The following is a 16,962-nucleotide window of genomic DNA, read 5'->3' as shown; positions in this document are numbered from 1 at the left end:
TTAAGGGAATGTAAATCAATACCAGAGTCAGATACCATTTTACACCCCTAAAAGGGCTATAATGGAAAAAAAAAAAAAAAGACAATGACAAATACTGGCAAGAATGTAGAGAAACTGAAACCCTCATATATGGTTGGTGGAAACATAAAATGGTTCAGCAGCTGTGGAAAAGTTTGAGTTCCTGAAAAAGTTAAACATAGGATTACCATACGACCCGAGGGTATGTATCTAAGAGAATTTAAAATATGTGTTCACACAAAAATGTGTAAATTAATGTTTATAGCAGCATTATTCATAATAACCAAAATGTGTAAAGACTTCTGGGTATATATCCAAAGGAAATGAAAACTCTAATTTGAAAAGATACAGGCACCCCAATGTTCATAGCAGCATTATTTACAATAGCCAAGATATGGAAGCAACCTAAGTGTCCATCAACAGATGAATGGAGATATATACATACATACATATATATATATATATATATATATATGGTGTGTGTGTATACATACATAGTATATGGTATATATAGAGTGGAATATTACTCAGCCATAAAAAAAAGACTCAAATTTTGCCTTGTGCAACAACATGGATGATTAGTAACATAAGTCAGAGAACAACAAATACTGTATAATATCATTTATATGTGGAATCTAAAAAATATAACAAACTAGTAAATATAACAAAAAAGAAACACTCAGATTTAGAGAACAAACTAGTGGTTATCAGAGGGAAGAGAGAAGTGGGGAGGAGAAAATTAGAAGTAGGGGACTAAGAGGTACAAACTGCTATGTATAAAATAAATAAGCTACAAGGATATATTGTACAACACAGGGAATATAGCCAATATTTGATAATAACTAAAAATGGAGTATAACCTTTAAAAATTGTGAATTACTACATTGTACACCTGAAATGTATATAATATTGTACATCAGTCTACACCTCAGTAAAAATAAATAAAATTTAAAAGTGTAAATAACCCAAATATCTATCAAATGATGATTTTATAAGACAAAGCCTGACAAATGTTGGTTTTCTTCCTTCATTTGAGGTCCATGGACTCCCACAGATGCTATGAATGGACTCAGGAGTTAAACAGATTCTCCTGAAATTATATGCAATGTTTAGCATTTATCTGCATTCATGCATTTCCCTGGTAAGAACATCCCTAGATTTCATAGTGTTCTCAAATAAGTCTGAAATTCGCCCCCCAAAAATAAGCAATACTGGTATAATGTAAGCATCACTTTAACAACAGTTTAAAAAACACACAATTGATTAAGCTTGGCACAATCCAGTACTCTTAGAAAATGAGCCCAACAGGATTTATAAGCCCAACAGGATTATAAAGAAAATGTAACACATGTGCCACTACATAAGGTTTGATTCAAATTAACAGATTCTTTATTTTGAAGAAGCACAAACAAAGATTTTAAAGACTAATTTTTCATCTAATGCTTACTTGAATCACTAATGTTTCTTGCTGCTGACGGGCTTCTTCTTGGGCCTTCTCCAGTGCTGCAGAAAGTTCTTCTTTAGCTCTCATTTCACGACTTAGAGCAGCTTCCTGGGCTTCGCTATCCTTTGCAGCATTGGCTTTGTGGAGATCAGTAAGTTCTCTTAAAAAATTAAATAGATAATTTTTAAGTTAAAATAATATAGTTAATTACATGACCAAATTAATGAAGTTTCCATGTAGATTTCCATGAGATCTACAGAATGAGGAAGAGTTCACCACATAATAAACAGTGACTACAGTGAGGACTCTGTTGAACTTGCTTTAACCAGTCACAAGTTCATATATAGGTAAGTTTATAAATGTTACTAGCGATCAGATAATAGAAAAAGTGTTTCTTCAACATCCTGCTCTGATAACTGATTTTAAACGAGTTGCACATTTGTTCATTTTCTTACTTGTATGCACTATCAAGAGCAGCCTGAATACTTCGGTTCTTTTCTTCAAGCTCATTCATGTCTACTTGAAGTCGGCCAAGATCCTTCTCTTGGCGTTCTACCACAGAATTTAGTTTCTTAATATTTTCTCTATGTTGTTTCTCAACCTCTTCTTTGCCATCAAGGACCTATATTATAAAAACAAAGGTATTTTTCAATAAAAAACACCACAGGAAATAATTGTATTCCACGAATCTCAAGTATTATAATAACGAAGAAGAATCTTAACATTTACTTCTTTTTTTTTTTTTTTTGGTCACGCCGCAGAGTATGTGATATCTTAGTTCCCTGACTGGGGACCAAACCGGCGCCCCCCGCAGTGGAAGCGTGGCAGCTTAACCACTGGATTGCCAAGGAAGTCCCAACATTCACTATAAAATTGCTTGAAAAATTCTTCCCAAATGATATACCTCAATAAATCATCCCAAATGTTTTATAAACCATGGCCATATGTTCATATTGGAAGTAATAACAATATATATATGCAGAGAAAGGTTAATATTCACCTGTTTTAAATGTTGTAACTCTTCTTCTAACTCTTTAACTTTTTTGTTCAGCTTTGCAATAATATTTTCATTTTCTCTGTCTTTAGCTCTTAATTTCTTAATGATGTTAGAATTATGCAGCTGCTGTTTTGAAAGTTTTTCTCCTGGCAATGGCAAAAAAGTATAAATTCAAATAATGATGATTCTCTAAGAATGTGAACAGAATGTTTTAACTAACCAGTGACATAAAATGACAGAATATTTGAAAAATCACAATGCTGTAACAGTCAATGTTAAACTGATTTGGACAGCATAAGCCATGAATGCTAAAATTACTAGGTAGAAGGATGGTGTGGGAACAGGATATTTACAGTCTTAAAGAATCACTCCCACATATTATAAATTACAAAGGGAAAAAAAATGTGCTCTTACAATAGAGAAACCTGGTCACCATCTTAACCAAACATTCAGTTTTGACATCACTAATTGTGCTACAGCCTGACATGTGTCCACTGATGTGATGGAGTGGTAGGTGCACAATATCACCTATTATATTTCTTACTAGAAATCTGATCTGAATCTAATCATGAAGAAAGTGACAAATTCCTGAACATGGGGCATTCAATGGGACAACTGGACTCTACAAAATCTTTGATATCATGAAAAAGATATCCTAGATTGCTGGAAGACTAAAAGAACATAATGGCCAAATGCAATGAACAAACTTTGATTGGATCTTGGGGCAGAACAAATAACCAGGTATGAGAGTTATTTTTAGAGACAATTGAGATAAATGATGCAATACGTGCTGGAATACACTTCCGAATTAATGCTGATTTTCTTAGGTGTGATTATGATGTTGTGCTTGTCAAGAAAAAATGTACTTGTCCTTGAGAGATGCAGACTGAAGAATTGAGGAGTAGACTACAGAGTCAATGCAATTCCTATCAAAATTCCAACAGCATTTTTCACAAAAATAGAAACAACAACCCTAAAAGTCATATGGAACTGCAAAAGACCTCAAATAGCTGAAGTAAACCTGAGCAAGAACAAAGCTGGAGGTATCACATTTCCTTATTTCAAAACATATTACTAAGCTATAGTAATCAACACTATGGTACTGGCATAAAAACAAATATACAGGCCAGTGGAACAAAATGGAGAGCCCAGAAATAATCCACGAATTTACAGACAAGTGATCTTCAACAAGGGTGCCAAGAACACACAATGAGGAAAGGACAGTCTCATCAATAAACGGTACTGGGATATGCATACTCAGAAAAATGAAATGGTACCCCATCACACATCATATACAAAAATCACCTCAAAATAGATTAAAGACTTAAATGTAAGATCTGAAACGGTAAAACTATTAGAAGAAAACATAAGGGAAAAGCTTTCTGACATAAGTCTTGGGAATTATTTTTTGGATATGATCCCAAAAGCACAGGCTACAAAAGCAAAAACAGACATATGAGATTGCATCAAACTAAAAAACTACTGCACAGCAAAGGAAACAACAAAGTGAAGAGACAGTATGAAGAATGGAAGAAAATATGTGCAAACTATACACTAATAAGGGATTCATATCCAAAATATGTAAGAAATCACAGAACTTGATAACAAAAAAACAATTAAGCCAATTTTGAAAATGGGCTAAAGACATGAATAGGCATTTCTCAAAAAAGGTATACAAATGGGCAACAGGTATACAAAAAGGTGCTCAACATCACTAACCATCAGGGAAATGCAAATCAACACTAAAATGAGATGTCACCTCACACCTGTTGGGACAGCCATTATCAAAAAGACAAAAGATAAATACGGGAGAGGATGTGAAGAGAACCCTTGTGTACTAGTGGTGGCAATGTAAATTGGTACAGCCACTATGGATAACAGTATGAAGACTCCTCAAAAAATTAAAAATAGAAGCATCATATGATCCACCAATCCCACTTCTGAATATATATATCCAAAAGTAATGAAATCAGTATCTCAAAGAGATATCTGCACCCCTGTTCACTGCAGCCTTATTTACAATAGCCCAGGTATGGAAACAATCTAAGTTTCCATCAATGGATATATGGATAAAGAAAATATGATACAGACAGATATATATATATATATATATAGACAGATATATAGGTAAGATATAAATATAGATATAGATATAAATAAAATATTATTTAGTTTTAAAAAAAAAATCTTGCCATTTGTGAGAACATGGATGAACCTAGAGGATGAAATAAACCAGACACAAATATGGCATGATCTCATTTATATGTGGAATATAAAAACGTTGAATTTGTAGAAGCAGAGAACAGAATGGTGGTTACCAAGGGCTAGTGGGTGGCGGAAATGGGGAGATGTTGGTCAAGGGGTACAAAGCTTCAATTATGTAAGATGAGTATGTTCTACAGATCTAATGTACAGCATGATGGCTAAAGTTAATAATACTGTATGGTACACCTATAACTTGCTAAGAAGAGTAGATCTTAAAAGTGTTCTCATCACAGACACAAAGTGTGTGAAGTGACTGCTATATTAATTAGCTTGACTGTGGTAATCATTTCATAATATATACATATATAAAAAATCACACTGTACACCTTAAATACATACAACTTTTATTTCTCAATTATACCTCAACAAAGCTGGATAAAAAAAGAATTTAGGAGTGGAATGATATGATATCTGTCACCTACTTTCAAGTGGTTTGGCAAAAGGGTAGTATATGCGTGTGCAGAAAGATATGGAGGAGGTGTGGCTAGATGTTAACAGTTGATGACTCTAGGTAATGAAGCAATCAGTTACTCACTGTAACGCACTCTCAGCTTTGAGACTTTCAGCTCTTCAGCTCTGAGTTAAAAAATACTTTTAGGGTATACAGAAGCAGTATGTGAATATACCCATAGATGAAACCACTCTATTTTCTCTATAAAGAAGTTCATTAAGCAAAAGAAAACATCAGCTCACTCTCTGATTAAATTAGTAAATTCCAACAAAGTGAAATTTGATATTAATAGTCTTAATAATTTTTAAAAATTATGAAACCATGTACTTAGCTGTCCCCTCAGTCTCCAATGTTGTAACACAAGACAGTATCCGACTGCAAAATGTCTTGAGATACAGTTACGTGTTTCATGTGCTTTAGTGCTAAGATTGCTTTATAATTATCTGTGTACCTATATTTCCCTCTCATTAAACTATAAGTTCCTAAAGGACAGGGAATGTGTTATATTTATTACTATATCAAACACAATATCTGACATATTAACTGTTAAATATTAGCTGAATAAATGAAAAAGAAAAATTGGGTAAAACTAATTTTTTCAAATGAAGTGATTATTTCCAATTGTCCTCAAACACTTACTCTGGAAATTCACTTAAGTGCAATGATTTAAGTACAGAAATGTTCATCCCACTACTATTTGTAATGTTAACATTTTAGAAATAAATGTATAACCTTAGGAAGAGTAAAACAAATTATAATATATCCATATAATGGACTTTAACACAGCCATTAATAATGGTATCAGAACATTTAACGGCATAGAGAAATGTAAAAGAAAGAACACTGCAAATTAGATATATGATCTTAATTATGTTTAAAAATGTAATAAAATGCATTAAAAAGGAACTAGAAGAAATTAATATTTCCTTATAAAATTGAATTATGATCTATTTTTTCTCTTTCTTCATATACTTCCTATAACTTCAAAATTTTCTGCAAGTAGCAAGCATTATTCTTATAACTAAAAAACTTTAAGAAAAGAAAAAGAAATATTTATTTAACCATCCTTTCCAAAACTACCTTCTTTCCTATGACATTACAGAAAGAAATTAATTCAATGTCCAACTGTAATGTTTTATCTCATGAAGAATCTTTAATTTTCATAACCCTGTTAATTATGAATCTTTTCATACAGAAAGTACTTAATAACTAAAAAATTAAAACATGAATGTAAGAAAAAATTCACTATCAAATGCCAGAACAATAAAATGATAGCACATAGTACCCAAGCTAGAGATTCAGATACTATATAAACTCCAGAATTATAACTTTCAAATATCTTGGTTTAAATGAGGGCTCTAAAACCTGTTAGAAGCTTTCTTAGGGAAGCACAAAATTCTATTTCTCAAGGAGTTATTTTTTTACATCCCTAGAAACAAAAAGCTACATACATTATACCTCTACTTCTCTACATCTTGCTCCCCATTCTTCCATGAATTGTTGCCTACCACTTCTGAGGTTTAAGTCCAAACCTTTCTTGCTTCCAATATTTTTTCATTAGGAAGCAGCAGCTAGTCACGTGGTATCTTCCTGTTCTCACAATATTTTTCATAACCAACTAAGTATTTTACGTACCTTCTTCCATTAACCCTCGGATCTGCTCATCTTTCTCTTTCAAAAGGTCTGCCGTTTCACTACTATTTAATCTAGTAGCAAGTTCTTCTTTTATATTTTTGATTTCCTAATTAAAAAAGAAAGAATATGAGTATCATAAAGTAGTATTACTTTCATTCTGGGCATATTTTTCAATTTTTTTCCATATCCAAATAATCACATTCTCAATAAGAATCCATAAGTTTTGTACTGTTAACCTGAGTTTATATTACCTTGGTTAATTAAGAGTAAGTGAACAACTTTGAAAATGACATAGAAGACCTGAATTCAGACATAAACAGGTTTTAAAATGGAAATGTAAATGAGAAGAAGTTAACTTACAATACTCTTTTTGAGTATCTTTACACATATTTTCTACAGGTTAAGCATTATTTTTGAAACATTCAACTAGTATATCTCCATTTTTCACTGTATTTCTTTTCCTCGGCTGAAACTCACTGCACTTACAAACATGTTGTGAAGTGAGAGAAAAAACATAATTTCATAAGGTTCGATTTACTTTAATAAAGCAGAGATTCAGCAGAAACATGTTAAGATATTTTATCTTCTAAAACTACAATGGAGAAGTATGGTGATATGAAAAGTGTCCTATGATTTTAAACTTGGTTTTTATGATGCTCTGAAACTAAAAATAGCTAAAATAAACTAACATTTATTAGGTATTTAAACCATGCTTTGTATCCGTTATCATTTAATCCTTACAACAATCCTGGGAGGGAGGCACTTGTACTATTCAACTACACAAATAAGAAAATAAGACTGAGAAAGCTTGAGTAAACTTTGAAGGTCAGAGAGCTATAAAGTGGTAGAGTTATAACTTAAACCCAGGTCTGTGAATCTTTAAAGCCCATGCTCTGAACTATCCACAACATTGATGTCCATTTCCAACTGTCAAAATTTCATCCATCAAGGTCCAGTAAGAATATCATCTCTGGGACTTCCCTGGTGGCGCAGTGGTTAAGAATCCACCTGCCAATGCAGGGGGCACGGGTTCGAGCCCTGGTCCGGGAGGATCCCACATGCCGTGGAGCAACTAAGCCCATGCACCACAACTACTGAGACTGCTCTAGAGCCCGCGAGCCACAACTACTGAGCCTGCATGCCACAACTACTGAAGCCCGCGCCTGGAGCCCATGCTCTGCAACAAGAGAAGCCACCGCAATGAGAAGCCCGCGCACTGCAACAAAGAGTAGACCCCGCTCACCGCAACTAGAGAAAGCCCGTGGGCAGCAACAAAGACCCAACGCAGCCAAAAAAAATTAAAATAAATAAATAAATAAATAAATAAATTAATAAATTAAATAAAATAAAATAAAAAAAAGATTGTCATGTCTTCCATGAAATCTTCCTCAATTCCTCTGATCAGAATTCACCCTCCATGATACCATTTCAAAGTGCTTATTCAACTGCCTACTACTATATATTTGTTGACATTATTTGTCTTCCAACAGTAGAAAAGCAAACTCTTCACTTAAGGTAATTAAATTCACCTTTAAATTTCCTATGGATCCTAAGCACGGGGTTCATACATGGCAGTACACATAAAATGTGTTAAAACGTAGGACCCAAGTTTTTTCCAGCTATAATTAATGGTTTAGATCTATTTTAGATCTATAATTCAAAGTGTACTACAGAAGACAAACATTACTTAAAGTCTACTTTTTGTACTGTATTCAGATGGAATAGAGCAAGAACATGAAGAGTTAAGTTGGTTAGATAGTTTCAGGTTATTATTAGTGTCTAAAATGATACTAAGTAAAGTTGCTAGTTAAAGCAACCAAGCAGATAGAAGTATATCATATTTCTTTTCTGTAAGAATATATAGAGAAAAATTATAAATATTAACATTGACATTCGTCAAGAAGGGGGAAATCAACCTCAGAAGGGCAAATACTGAGAAATGTTATAATACTTGGGATACAAGCAATAATTACTAACCTTAATTGGTTACCAATATCTGAAACAGCCAACTGTTCCAAATCATAAGAATTAGAACAAATAGTTCCCAATCAGGAGCAATTTTGCTCCCAAGGGGACATTTGGCAATGTCTGGCAACATTTTCAATTATCACAACTGAGGGGGGATTAGGTTGGGGTTGAGGAGAGAAGGGTGATATTGGCATCTTGTAGGTAGGGGCCTGGGATGCTGGTAAATACCCTACAATGCACAGGACAGTCCCATACAATATAAAATTATCCAGCCCAAAATGTCAGTAGTGCTGAGGCTGAGAAATCCTACATTAGATAAATCAACATTTTATTCTAATATTCAATGTCACTAATCATTAGGAATTTTTATTTTAAAATTACTTTGACTTGAAGGAGTACATATATATATATATATATATATATGTTTGAAGTGGAAGGGAAAAATAACAAATGAGAGTAATGGTAATTTTTAAAATTTATAGAGTGCCATTAAGATTTAAGTGTTATTTATTTTGATGGACTTATCATTTATAAAAATTATTCTAAAGATCCTTGCTATATATCTTGCAAGGACTTACACATAAATTATACAAATACTGGCTTAGATTTTTTTTAAAGTATCAAAAGTGTAATCCTAAAGGTGCGAAAAATCTAAAATTTAAGTGTTAATACACTACATGGTATCCTTTTAATCTTACTTCTTTTTTCCAGTACCAAAATAATAATGCATTCCTCAAAAAAATATGTCTCTGTAGAGTTTATTTAATATTATTTTAAACTTCCATTACCTTTTTAGCAGCATCTCTCTCTTTGCAGGCTAGCTGAACTTTCTTTTCTGCTTCTGCAATTCTTTGAGTAAACTCATCTTTCAAGGAAGAAATGCTGCTGCTCTCTTCTTTCACTCTGATCATTTCACTAAATTTAAAATAATACTGAGACTGAAAATACTTGTTTATATATTCTAAAGTTAACAGATGAGTTCAGTTTGCAAAAACAAAAAACTAACATTCTCTTCAACATACACTTTACTAAAATAGATTAATTGTAGGCCTGTTAACCTTTAAGAGAAAAATTACCTGCCTAATTTATTTTAAAACACTTCAAAGAAAACCCATTAGAAATTGAAAATGTCACCAATACATGATGTGTAAAAATTACAAAAAGTTAACTAAAACTTTTCACTGTTAAATCTTATTGTGTCACATTTTACTAATCATCTCCTTAAAGCAAACTAGTACTCAGTATTTTTTTAAACTATAATCTCAGTTTTCTCTAAATATACCTTTTAAATCTCTAATACTAATAGATTATTAATAACAAAGGGGAAGAGGTTTTTTTGTTTCTGTTTTGCAAAACACCTCTCTTCAGTGCCAGTGGTAAAAGAGTAAGACAATTTGAGGAGAAAAGTAATCTCTAAGGGTAGAATGGAAATACCATTCAATTCTCAATAATTATAAACAAGTTAAAATATAAAACATTTTAATTTAAAAAACATTCTTAAGTAATAACCAAGTGTATGGACCACTACAAAATGTGTAAAATTACTCACATTTGTAAAGTACTTACTCTTTCAGATTATCATAAGCTTCTTCTAGAAGTGCTTTTTCTTTACTAAGAGATAATAACTGAGCTTCCCTTTTATCCAGTTTCTCATTCAGAAATTCAACTGTCTGGATAAGAAGAATACACAAAAGTCCAACATTTAACTTTAAAAGACCATTTTTACACGCAGGTGAAAAAGTAAAGGCCACCGAATCACTGTAATAAATAAAACAGCATTATCTCATAAGAAGAATTAAAAACAAAACTGGGAACACAGCGGACACAGAACAGCAAGAATTCACACACAGTGGGTAGGAGGGTATAAATTAGTACAACAACCACCTAGTTGGTAGTTTGGTAAAACGCTTTGGAAAACAATTAAGCAATATCTAGTTGAAGATCTACATACCCCTTCATGTAGAAAATTCTACTTTTAGGTGTACCTCAGAGGAGAAAACTCTTTCATAAGTGTACAAGAACGTTTACAGCAATTCATCTGCAATAGCAAAAATGTGGGAAGAGTGTACATGACCACTAAAAAAGGAAGGGAGATGAGATGCAATCAAAAAGGTCAAAGAGGGGCTTCAAAGCTTCTACTAATGTTCTCTATCTTATCTGAGTAGTGGATATACAAGTGTTTGTTTCTCCATATTATTCTTCAACCCAAACATGTAACATGCAACATTTTTAGCATGATACATTGCATTTAAAAAATGAAATTAACTTTAGAAAATCGATAGGCATATAATTTTTAAATCTCCAGAATATATTAGTATAAAGCTAAGCAAAAAGGAATGGTTAGACTATCTTATTCCTTAGGTCCTGCTGAAGCAGTGATACACTTGTGTATGAGGAGAGGAACGGTGCCTTTTGTACTAAAAAATAAATAAATAAAGTCTTACCTGATTTAGGTCTAGATTAACTTAGAAATCACTTACCTTCTAACAACGGTTCAAAAATATCTTATTAATAATAGTGTTGGTTTCTAGGAATTCAAACTGCTATTATAGCTAGAGCATGGCATTTTGTTTGTGAATAATATTAAACCTAGGTAACAGAGTCTGGCACTTTTTTTACTTTAAATAATTCAATACATGACACTTAGAGGACATTTCTTCAAGATATCCTGTATCTCAGAAGAGTCTATTAAAGATGCCAGATCCAACTCAATTCTACACCTAAAAATCATAGGAAAAACGAAAACTGTGACTTAATGTTAAAGAATTTACACCACTTTCCTTTTTTACGTATTAGGTAAAAGCAATTTGTCATTCCTAAACAACACTTTTGATCCTTGGACATTTCCCTTTCTTATTCATTTAAGATAGCTATCAATAGGAAATATCAAAAACAACATAAAAAACAAACAAGCAATTAATAACAACAGAAAAACATCAATGATCTGAGACCAAATTTTTCATTCAAGATTTGCTACAAATAATGTGAACATGCAAAATTTTTTTGATATAAGAAAAATCATATAATATTTAGATTTGTTTGAGCATCTGTATCTGCAAAGGAGTTGAAGGTATCTGTTTACATAAGAAGACAGTCCCTTACAAACTAATAAATTAATGAGTCTAGCAAAAGAGAATATTAAGGTGATAAGGACTCAACAGTAAAGGCCTAAGATGGAAACTTTTTCATGCTTAGTTATACTGAACTATCAACTTATGCTACCATACTTGCCTTCGAGAAATTTCAAATAATTTAGCATCAATAATTCTTCAAGTTTAAGATCCTTAACACCACACTTAAAAGGCAAAATGCTTGTCTTTTTTAATCAGTACAAACCATTAGGCATCACTGAATATTAAAAATAAACCAATGACTTAATCTCTGAAAAGCATATCAAAAAATCCCCTTCCACTTCCTAGAGTTACCTTGAATACATCTTCCTTCTCAGAAAGTGCTTCTGGCTGACTTTCAGGAGCCTCGGGCTGCTCAGCCACCTTGTCTAGGACAGTATGCCCTTCATTGACTGGTGTAGAAGAAACCAAGACATCAGGCTGTTCACAGTTAACAGGAGTTGCACTTCGTCCACTTTCTTCCATTTCTGTTTCTTCAGTGGGCATAATTAATGTTTCATTTGCTTCTTCAGGTTTTCCTTCAACAGATTCAACTGTTTTAGCCTTTGGAGTTGAAGAATTAACTATAATAGGTACTAAAGCATATCCCTTGCCTGACAATTCATCATCTGAATTGATTTCGCTTACACTACGGCTATCTAATGACTGTACACTAAACGAGTCTATTCTTTCAAAAGCATCAGATGAGCAGCAACTCTCAGTGAGTTTTTGGAAATCATCTAAACGATTATATTCAGGACAAGCAGATGCCGAGAGAAGCTGAAAGGATGTCTGCATCAAGTGCAGACTTGATTTTGAATCTGTAGTCTCTTGTCTTGAACTTGCTGAGCTCTCACTTATTACACTTTCATGATCTAAAACTTCAATATCACTCGTGGTAGAAGTACCTGATGAGAAGGTACTAACAGGAGGAGAAGGTGTATTGCTCTGTCTGTCTTCGTGTTTTTGCTCCTTAGGCTCCAAAGCCATGTCCTTTGTTTCCGCTGTGAGAGGCTGTGTAGGCATATTAGATACATTTTCCCTAGTTGTTTTCACATTAATTACACTTTCAGATACTTTCAAATGTACTGTTGACACCTTTGTATCAGATTCTTTATTAAGAGTTTCTTCATGCTTGCCCTCAGTTTTAGGAGACAGAGTACTCGCTGTCAGAGTTTCCCCTGATACACACGGAGGAGAGTCTTCTACTTTGGACTCAGGGGCTTCAGTTGTTCTCGACTGTCCAGCGTGCAAGGACTCCTGTAAGGTGCTTTTCACTTCTTCTTCTGGTCGCTGTGATTTAGCTGGTGGTTTTGATACCACTGGACTCTTCTGAATGGTCTGGACATCGGTGGGAGAGAGAAAGGCACTGAAGAAATTTTCAGATTCATCTACCACAGTTCTCCGAACTGGCTTTGTAATTGCTTTAGGAGACGCTACCGGTTGACTCTGAGGTTCAGTGTCGGATTTTAACCCCCAGGTTGAAGTATCCCATCCTCCACTGACAGGGGGGCTTATTCCTTTGACAAAAAATATATATATATTAAAAAAGAAAAATTATACCTATATATAAAGCATTTAAATTACAATCATTACTATAAGTCAATATAAATATGTTTTTTTAAAACCCCAGAGAATACAACCCGTAATTTGGACCTGCTGAAGTCCTTGCTTACTACGTAATTAATTAGTTCATCGTTTAACTTTGGGCCTTAAAAAGAAAAACTGGTGTGCATCTGCCAAGAGGAACTAGGAGCAAAGCTGAAAGACTAGACTGAACCTGGCCTACCAGAAGCAAGTATGTTATTCCCTCCTACAACAAATTATTTTAATAAAGTAATGGTATGTGTTAATAACCAATGCTAAGTCCAAGATACATATGATGCATCTCATAATAACGGGCAGTATCTTCACTTACAGGTCATGTGTAGTCATGGCAAATAGAATCTACCTTCTATACAATTAGTTCCATATTAATTTTATTCTTGTAATATCAATGATAAAACATAGTTATCAGCTAGACAGATGGCAACACTCAAAAGCTGAACCCAAAATACTGGTGACAAATGTCCTTTTTCAAAGATCAAAGTAAACTGATGGGAACAGTAACTTCTAAAGGGCAAATTCACTTTCATCCACTTAATGACAAGCTCATTCTCCAAGTCCCACTCTCCAAACCTACTCTGAGAAAGTTTTGTTCTCTTGCTAAATTGCAAATTATGTTAGCAATTATAGAAGGTCATATGAATTTCAAAAATGCACATTTTTAAAAAATTATTGCTTTTTGACAAAGACAGCAGTTTACACTAGGATTTTTTGTAAAACACTAGGGAGAAAATAACCATCTTCTGAGCAAAAAAGGTAATTCTATCAGTCATACAAATAATATGTTACTGAAAAACCCGATGATAAACAAAAAATGGCATATTTGCTAAAATATTTAAAGCATTTCTTTAAAAAAATGTCTTCCATTTCTAACTTCAAAAGTGGCTGAGCAGAATCATCACAAACCCTAAACACTTAAAAGCTGGTGGGCAGAGCACAAGTACCTAAAAGCTAACAAGCCCAGTACTAAATTCTATCCTTTAATATGACTTCGGAGATAAGTAGGCAATTTTAGCTTGGGGATACAGTTTTACATCCATTTGTTCAGTATATCAGAACGGCGAAAAAAGGGAGAAAAACAAAATTAAAGACACAAAGGAACAAGCAAAATAAAATCTGCTGATTAGTTTAATTTATTGTCATGGCAACGAATGACAGAAGTCAAATTTGCCTGCTGGAGAAAGTTTTATATAAATCGCAGGGTTATGTGATATCCACTTAAATCACTCCATTCTGAAGACTGGTCATCTTTGAGTGACGGCGACGTAAAACATAGGTGATCAGTCAACATTTATGGCATTTCACTAAAACCTGAGTCTATTCTGGATAACTTATTTAAAAAAAAAAAAAAGGAATTATAGAGCAGGATTCGAGCCCCGGATTTCATAAAAGGAGTATCCTTACATTTACAACTTACATTCTGTCTCTTTTAAAGTTAAGACATTCAAAACGTGGGGTAGCCTGAAAAAAGGAAGTGGAGCTCCTCCCACCAAGATCCTATAACATCTTGGAAAAAGTAACAGGATGGTGACATAAACACATGAGCCGAAATATCTTAAAACGATGCACCTCAAATGTAGGTCCTGACATCTCAAAGACGTAAAATGAGGAACAGAAACCAGAAAGGAGTCGTCAGGAATAACTTATTCTTCCTCCCAGAGGTTGACAACCCCAAAGTCGGGCCCATCTGTACTCCACACACCAAAAGGAGAAACTGTTGCTTAGACTTAGAGCTAAAAGCAGCTGAAGATCCCTGAAAAGTGAAGCCCAGGGACTCTGAGACGAGGCTATCGGAGGCTAGACCGCGACGCGCCCCGAAGTCGCGAGCCGCGCCCCGACGACCCTCCCGCGGGCGGAGTGGCCCAGAGGAAGGGACCGCGCCGTCTCTGCACCACGGAGGGCAGCGCCAGAACTCGAGGAGCTGTTTCAGGAGAGACGGCCATACAGAGCCCAGGAGGCGCGCAGCGCCCGCTAAGTGTTCGCGACTGTTCTTCCCGTCCCCGCGGACTGATTCCGATACTGGGCTCGGACAGCGTCCCGGGCGCGCAGCCGGCCCGGGTTCGAGGGCCTGTGATGCGGCCGCCCGACGTGGAGGGAGGGCGCGGGGCCACGACCACCGAATCAGGTCCCCGTCAGCCCCCACCCGGGGCCACGGGCACGGAGGGACCCAGGGCTGGGTTCTCCCTCGGGACCAGAGCAAAGACCAACTGAGAGGCCAGAGCAGGGTCTGGGGCCGGGCTGGGGACGAGGACTTGATCAGAAAGTCCGTCGCTCAGCGAGGCGGGAGCCCCCACTCCCCCACCCCCGCCGCTTCACCTGTCGGCCTCGGAAGAGACGCCGCCGCTCGCGCCCTTACCCGGCTCTCCGTACGGAATGGTCTCAGCCCAGGCGCTCGGCTCCTCTTCCTGGATGTCCAGGACCCTGTCGATGGACTTCTGGGCCTGAGACAGGGCCTGCTTGGCGAAGCTGGAGAGCTGGGAGGCGTTGAACCAGCTCATCTCCCCGCCTCAGCCGCCGCCAGCGGCGGCGGCGGCGGCGGCAGCAGCGAACGGGAAGGCCGAGGGACAAGTCGACTGCCGCGGACCCGGCGGAGGGTCCACGGAGAGCCTCGCCCCCTTCTCCACTCGGCGGGCCCTGTCAGCGGGGAGCCATGACCCCGCAGGTCTCCCCCGAGCCGGGGACGTTACCCTCAGCGCTTTCCTCACAGCTGAGACGAAAGGCTCAGACTGCGCACGCGCTGGCTGCTTCCACGTACACAACCGGCAAGTCCCGGAGCCCAGAGTTCCGCCGATAAACGGAAGAACCGAAGAAGAGCGTTGACGTCACTTCCTGGGGCCCAGGATTGCCAGTAGTTATGGAGGAACGCGGAACGGTTCCTATCGAAACTGATTCCAGACGTAGTGCGGCGATTGTCACCCTGGGAGGAATTCTGTGGCTATATCAGCAGGGGCTGATTCCTCCGGGAGGAATATGCGAGTTCTGAAATGGGTTCCTTCCTGGAAAATAGCTCTTGTATTAAGAGCTAGAGCCTTGCCAGCAATAATTGAAGAGGGAAGTTTGGGTCTTGCGTTTCTCTTACTTAGCGTCTCCTCTGTTAATCAGTTCTGTGTCAACTTGGCCTTAAGAAGGAACTCTGGGTTTGGGTCTGTCTAAAGCTACTGGGCATCGTATAAAAGGACCTGATCCAGCCCACCTGATGCAAGCAAGTAAAAAGCCGTCTTCCACAATAAGTAACGAGAAAGCAAGTCAAGGGCACAATCTCCCCTTTAAGATACAGGTCCACTCTCGGCCTCAGTCAGAACAAACCTGGGAAGCATTAAAACTATTACTCTTAATATGTACTGTGCATATTATTTAAAATACAACTTTTTTGCATGTGCTCTTCAAACAAATCAAATTGGTGGCCTTCCTAATCTAGTCAGCAGCTGTTTGGTTTGGCCCCCATAATGTTAAAATTCTACCAACATTT

General features: G+C 36.2%; 1 protein-coding gene across 3 annotated transcripts in view; it reads right to left on the bottom strand.

Moving 5' to 3' along the window:
- Positions 1 to 16,264, bottom strand: part of TMF1 (TATA element modulatory factor 1) — a 29,987-nt gene extending 13,723 nt beyond the window's left edge. Inside the window, exons 1-8 of one of the 3 annotated variants that reach the window (XM_082346166.1) lie at positions 15,850 to 16,264; positions 12,204 to 13,408; positions 10,345 to 10,448; positions 9,567 to 9,693; positions 6,811 to 6,916; positions 2,463 to 2,605; positions 1,918 to 2,084; positions 1,466 to 1,622 (exon numbers count right to left, since the gene is read on the bottom strand). In XM_082346166.1, the coding sequence (XP_082202292.1) occupies positions 1,466 to 1,622; positions 1,918 to 2,084; positions 2,463 to 2,605; positions 6,811 to 6,916; positions 9,567 to 9,693; positions 10,345 to 10,448; positions 12,204 to 13,408; positions 15,850 to 15,991 (2,151 nt within the window). In that variant the 5' untranslated portion in view covers positions 15,992 to 16,264. The remainder of the gene's footprint in view (positions 1 to 1,465; positions 1,623 to 1,917; positions 2,085 to 2,462; positions 2,606 to 6,810; positions 6,917 to 9,566; positions 9,694 to 10,344; positions 10,449 to 12,203; positions 13,409 to 15,849) is intronic. The other 2 variants (XM_082346164.1, XM_082346165.1) reach the window with 2 other exon arrangements.
- Between the last annotated feature and the right edge of the window lie 698 nt (positions 16,265 to 16,962).

This window comes from Balaenoptera borealis, assembly GCF_965194805.1.
Source record: "Balaenoptera borealis genome assembly, chromosome: 12".
In the NCBI taxonomy this organism is placed as follows: domain Eukaryota; kingdom Metazoa; phylum Chordata; class Mammalia; order Artiodactyla; family Balaenopteridae; genus Balaenoptera; species Balaenoptera borealis.
This window is presented reverse-complemented; position numbering and strand designations above follow the sequence as displayed.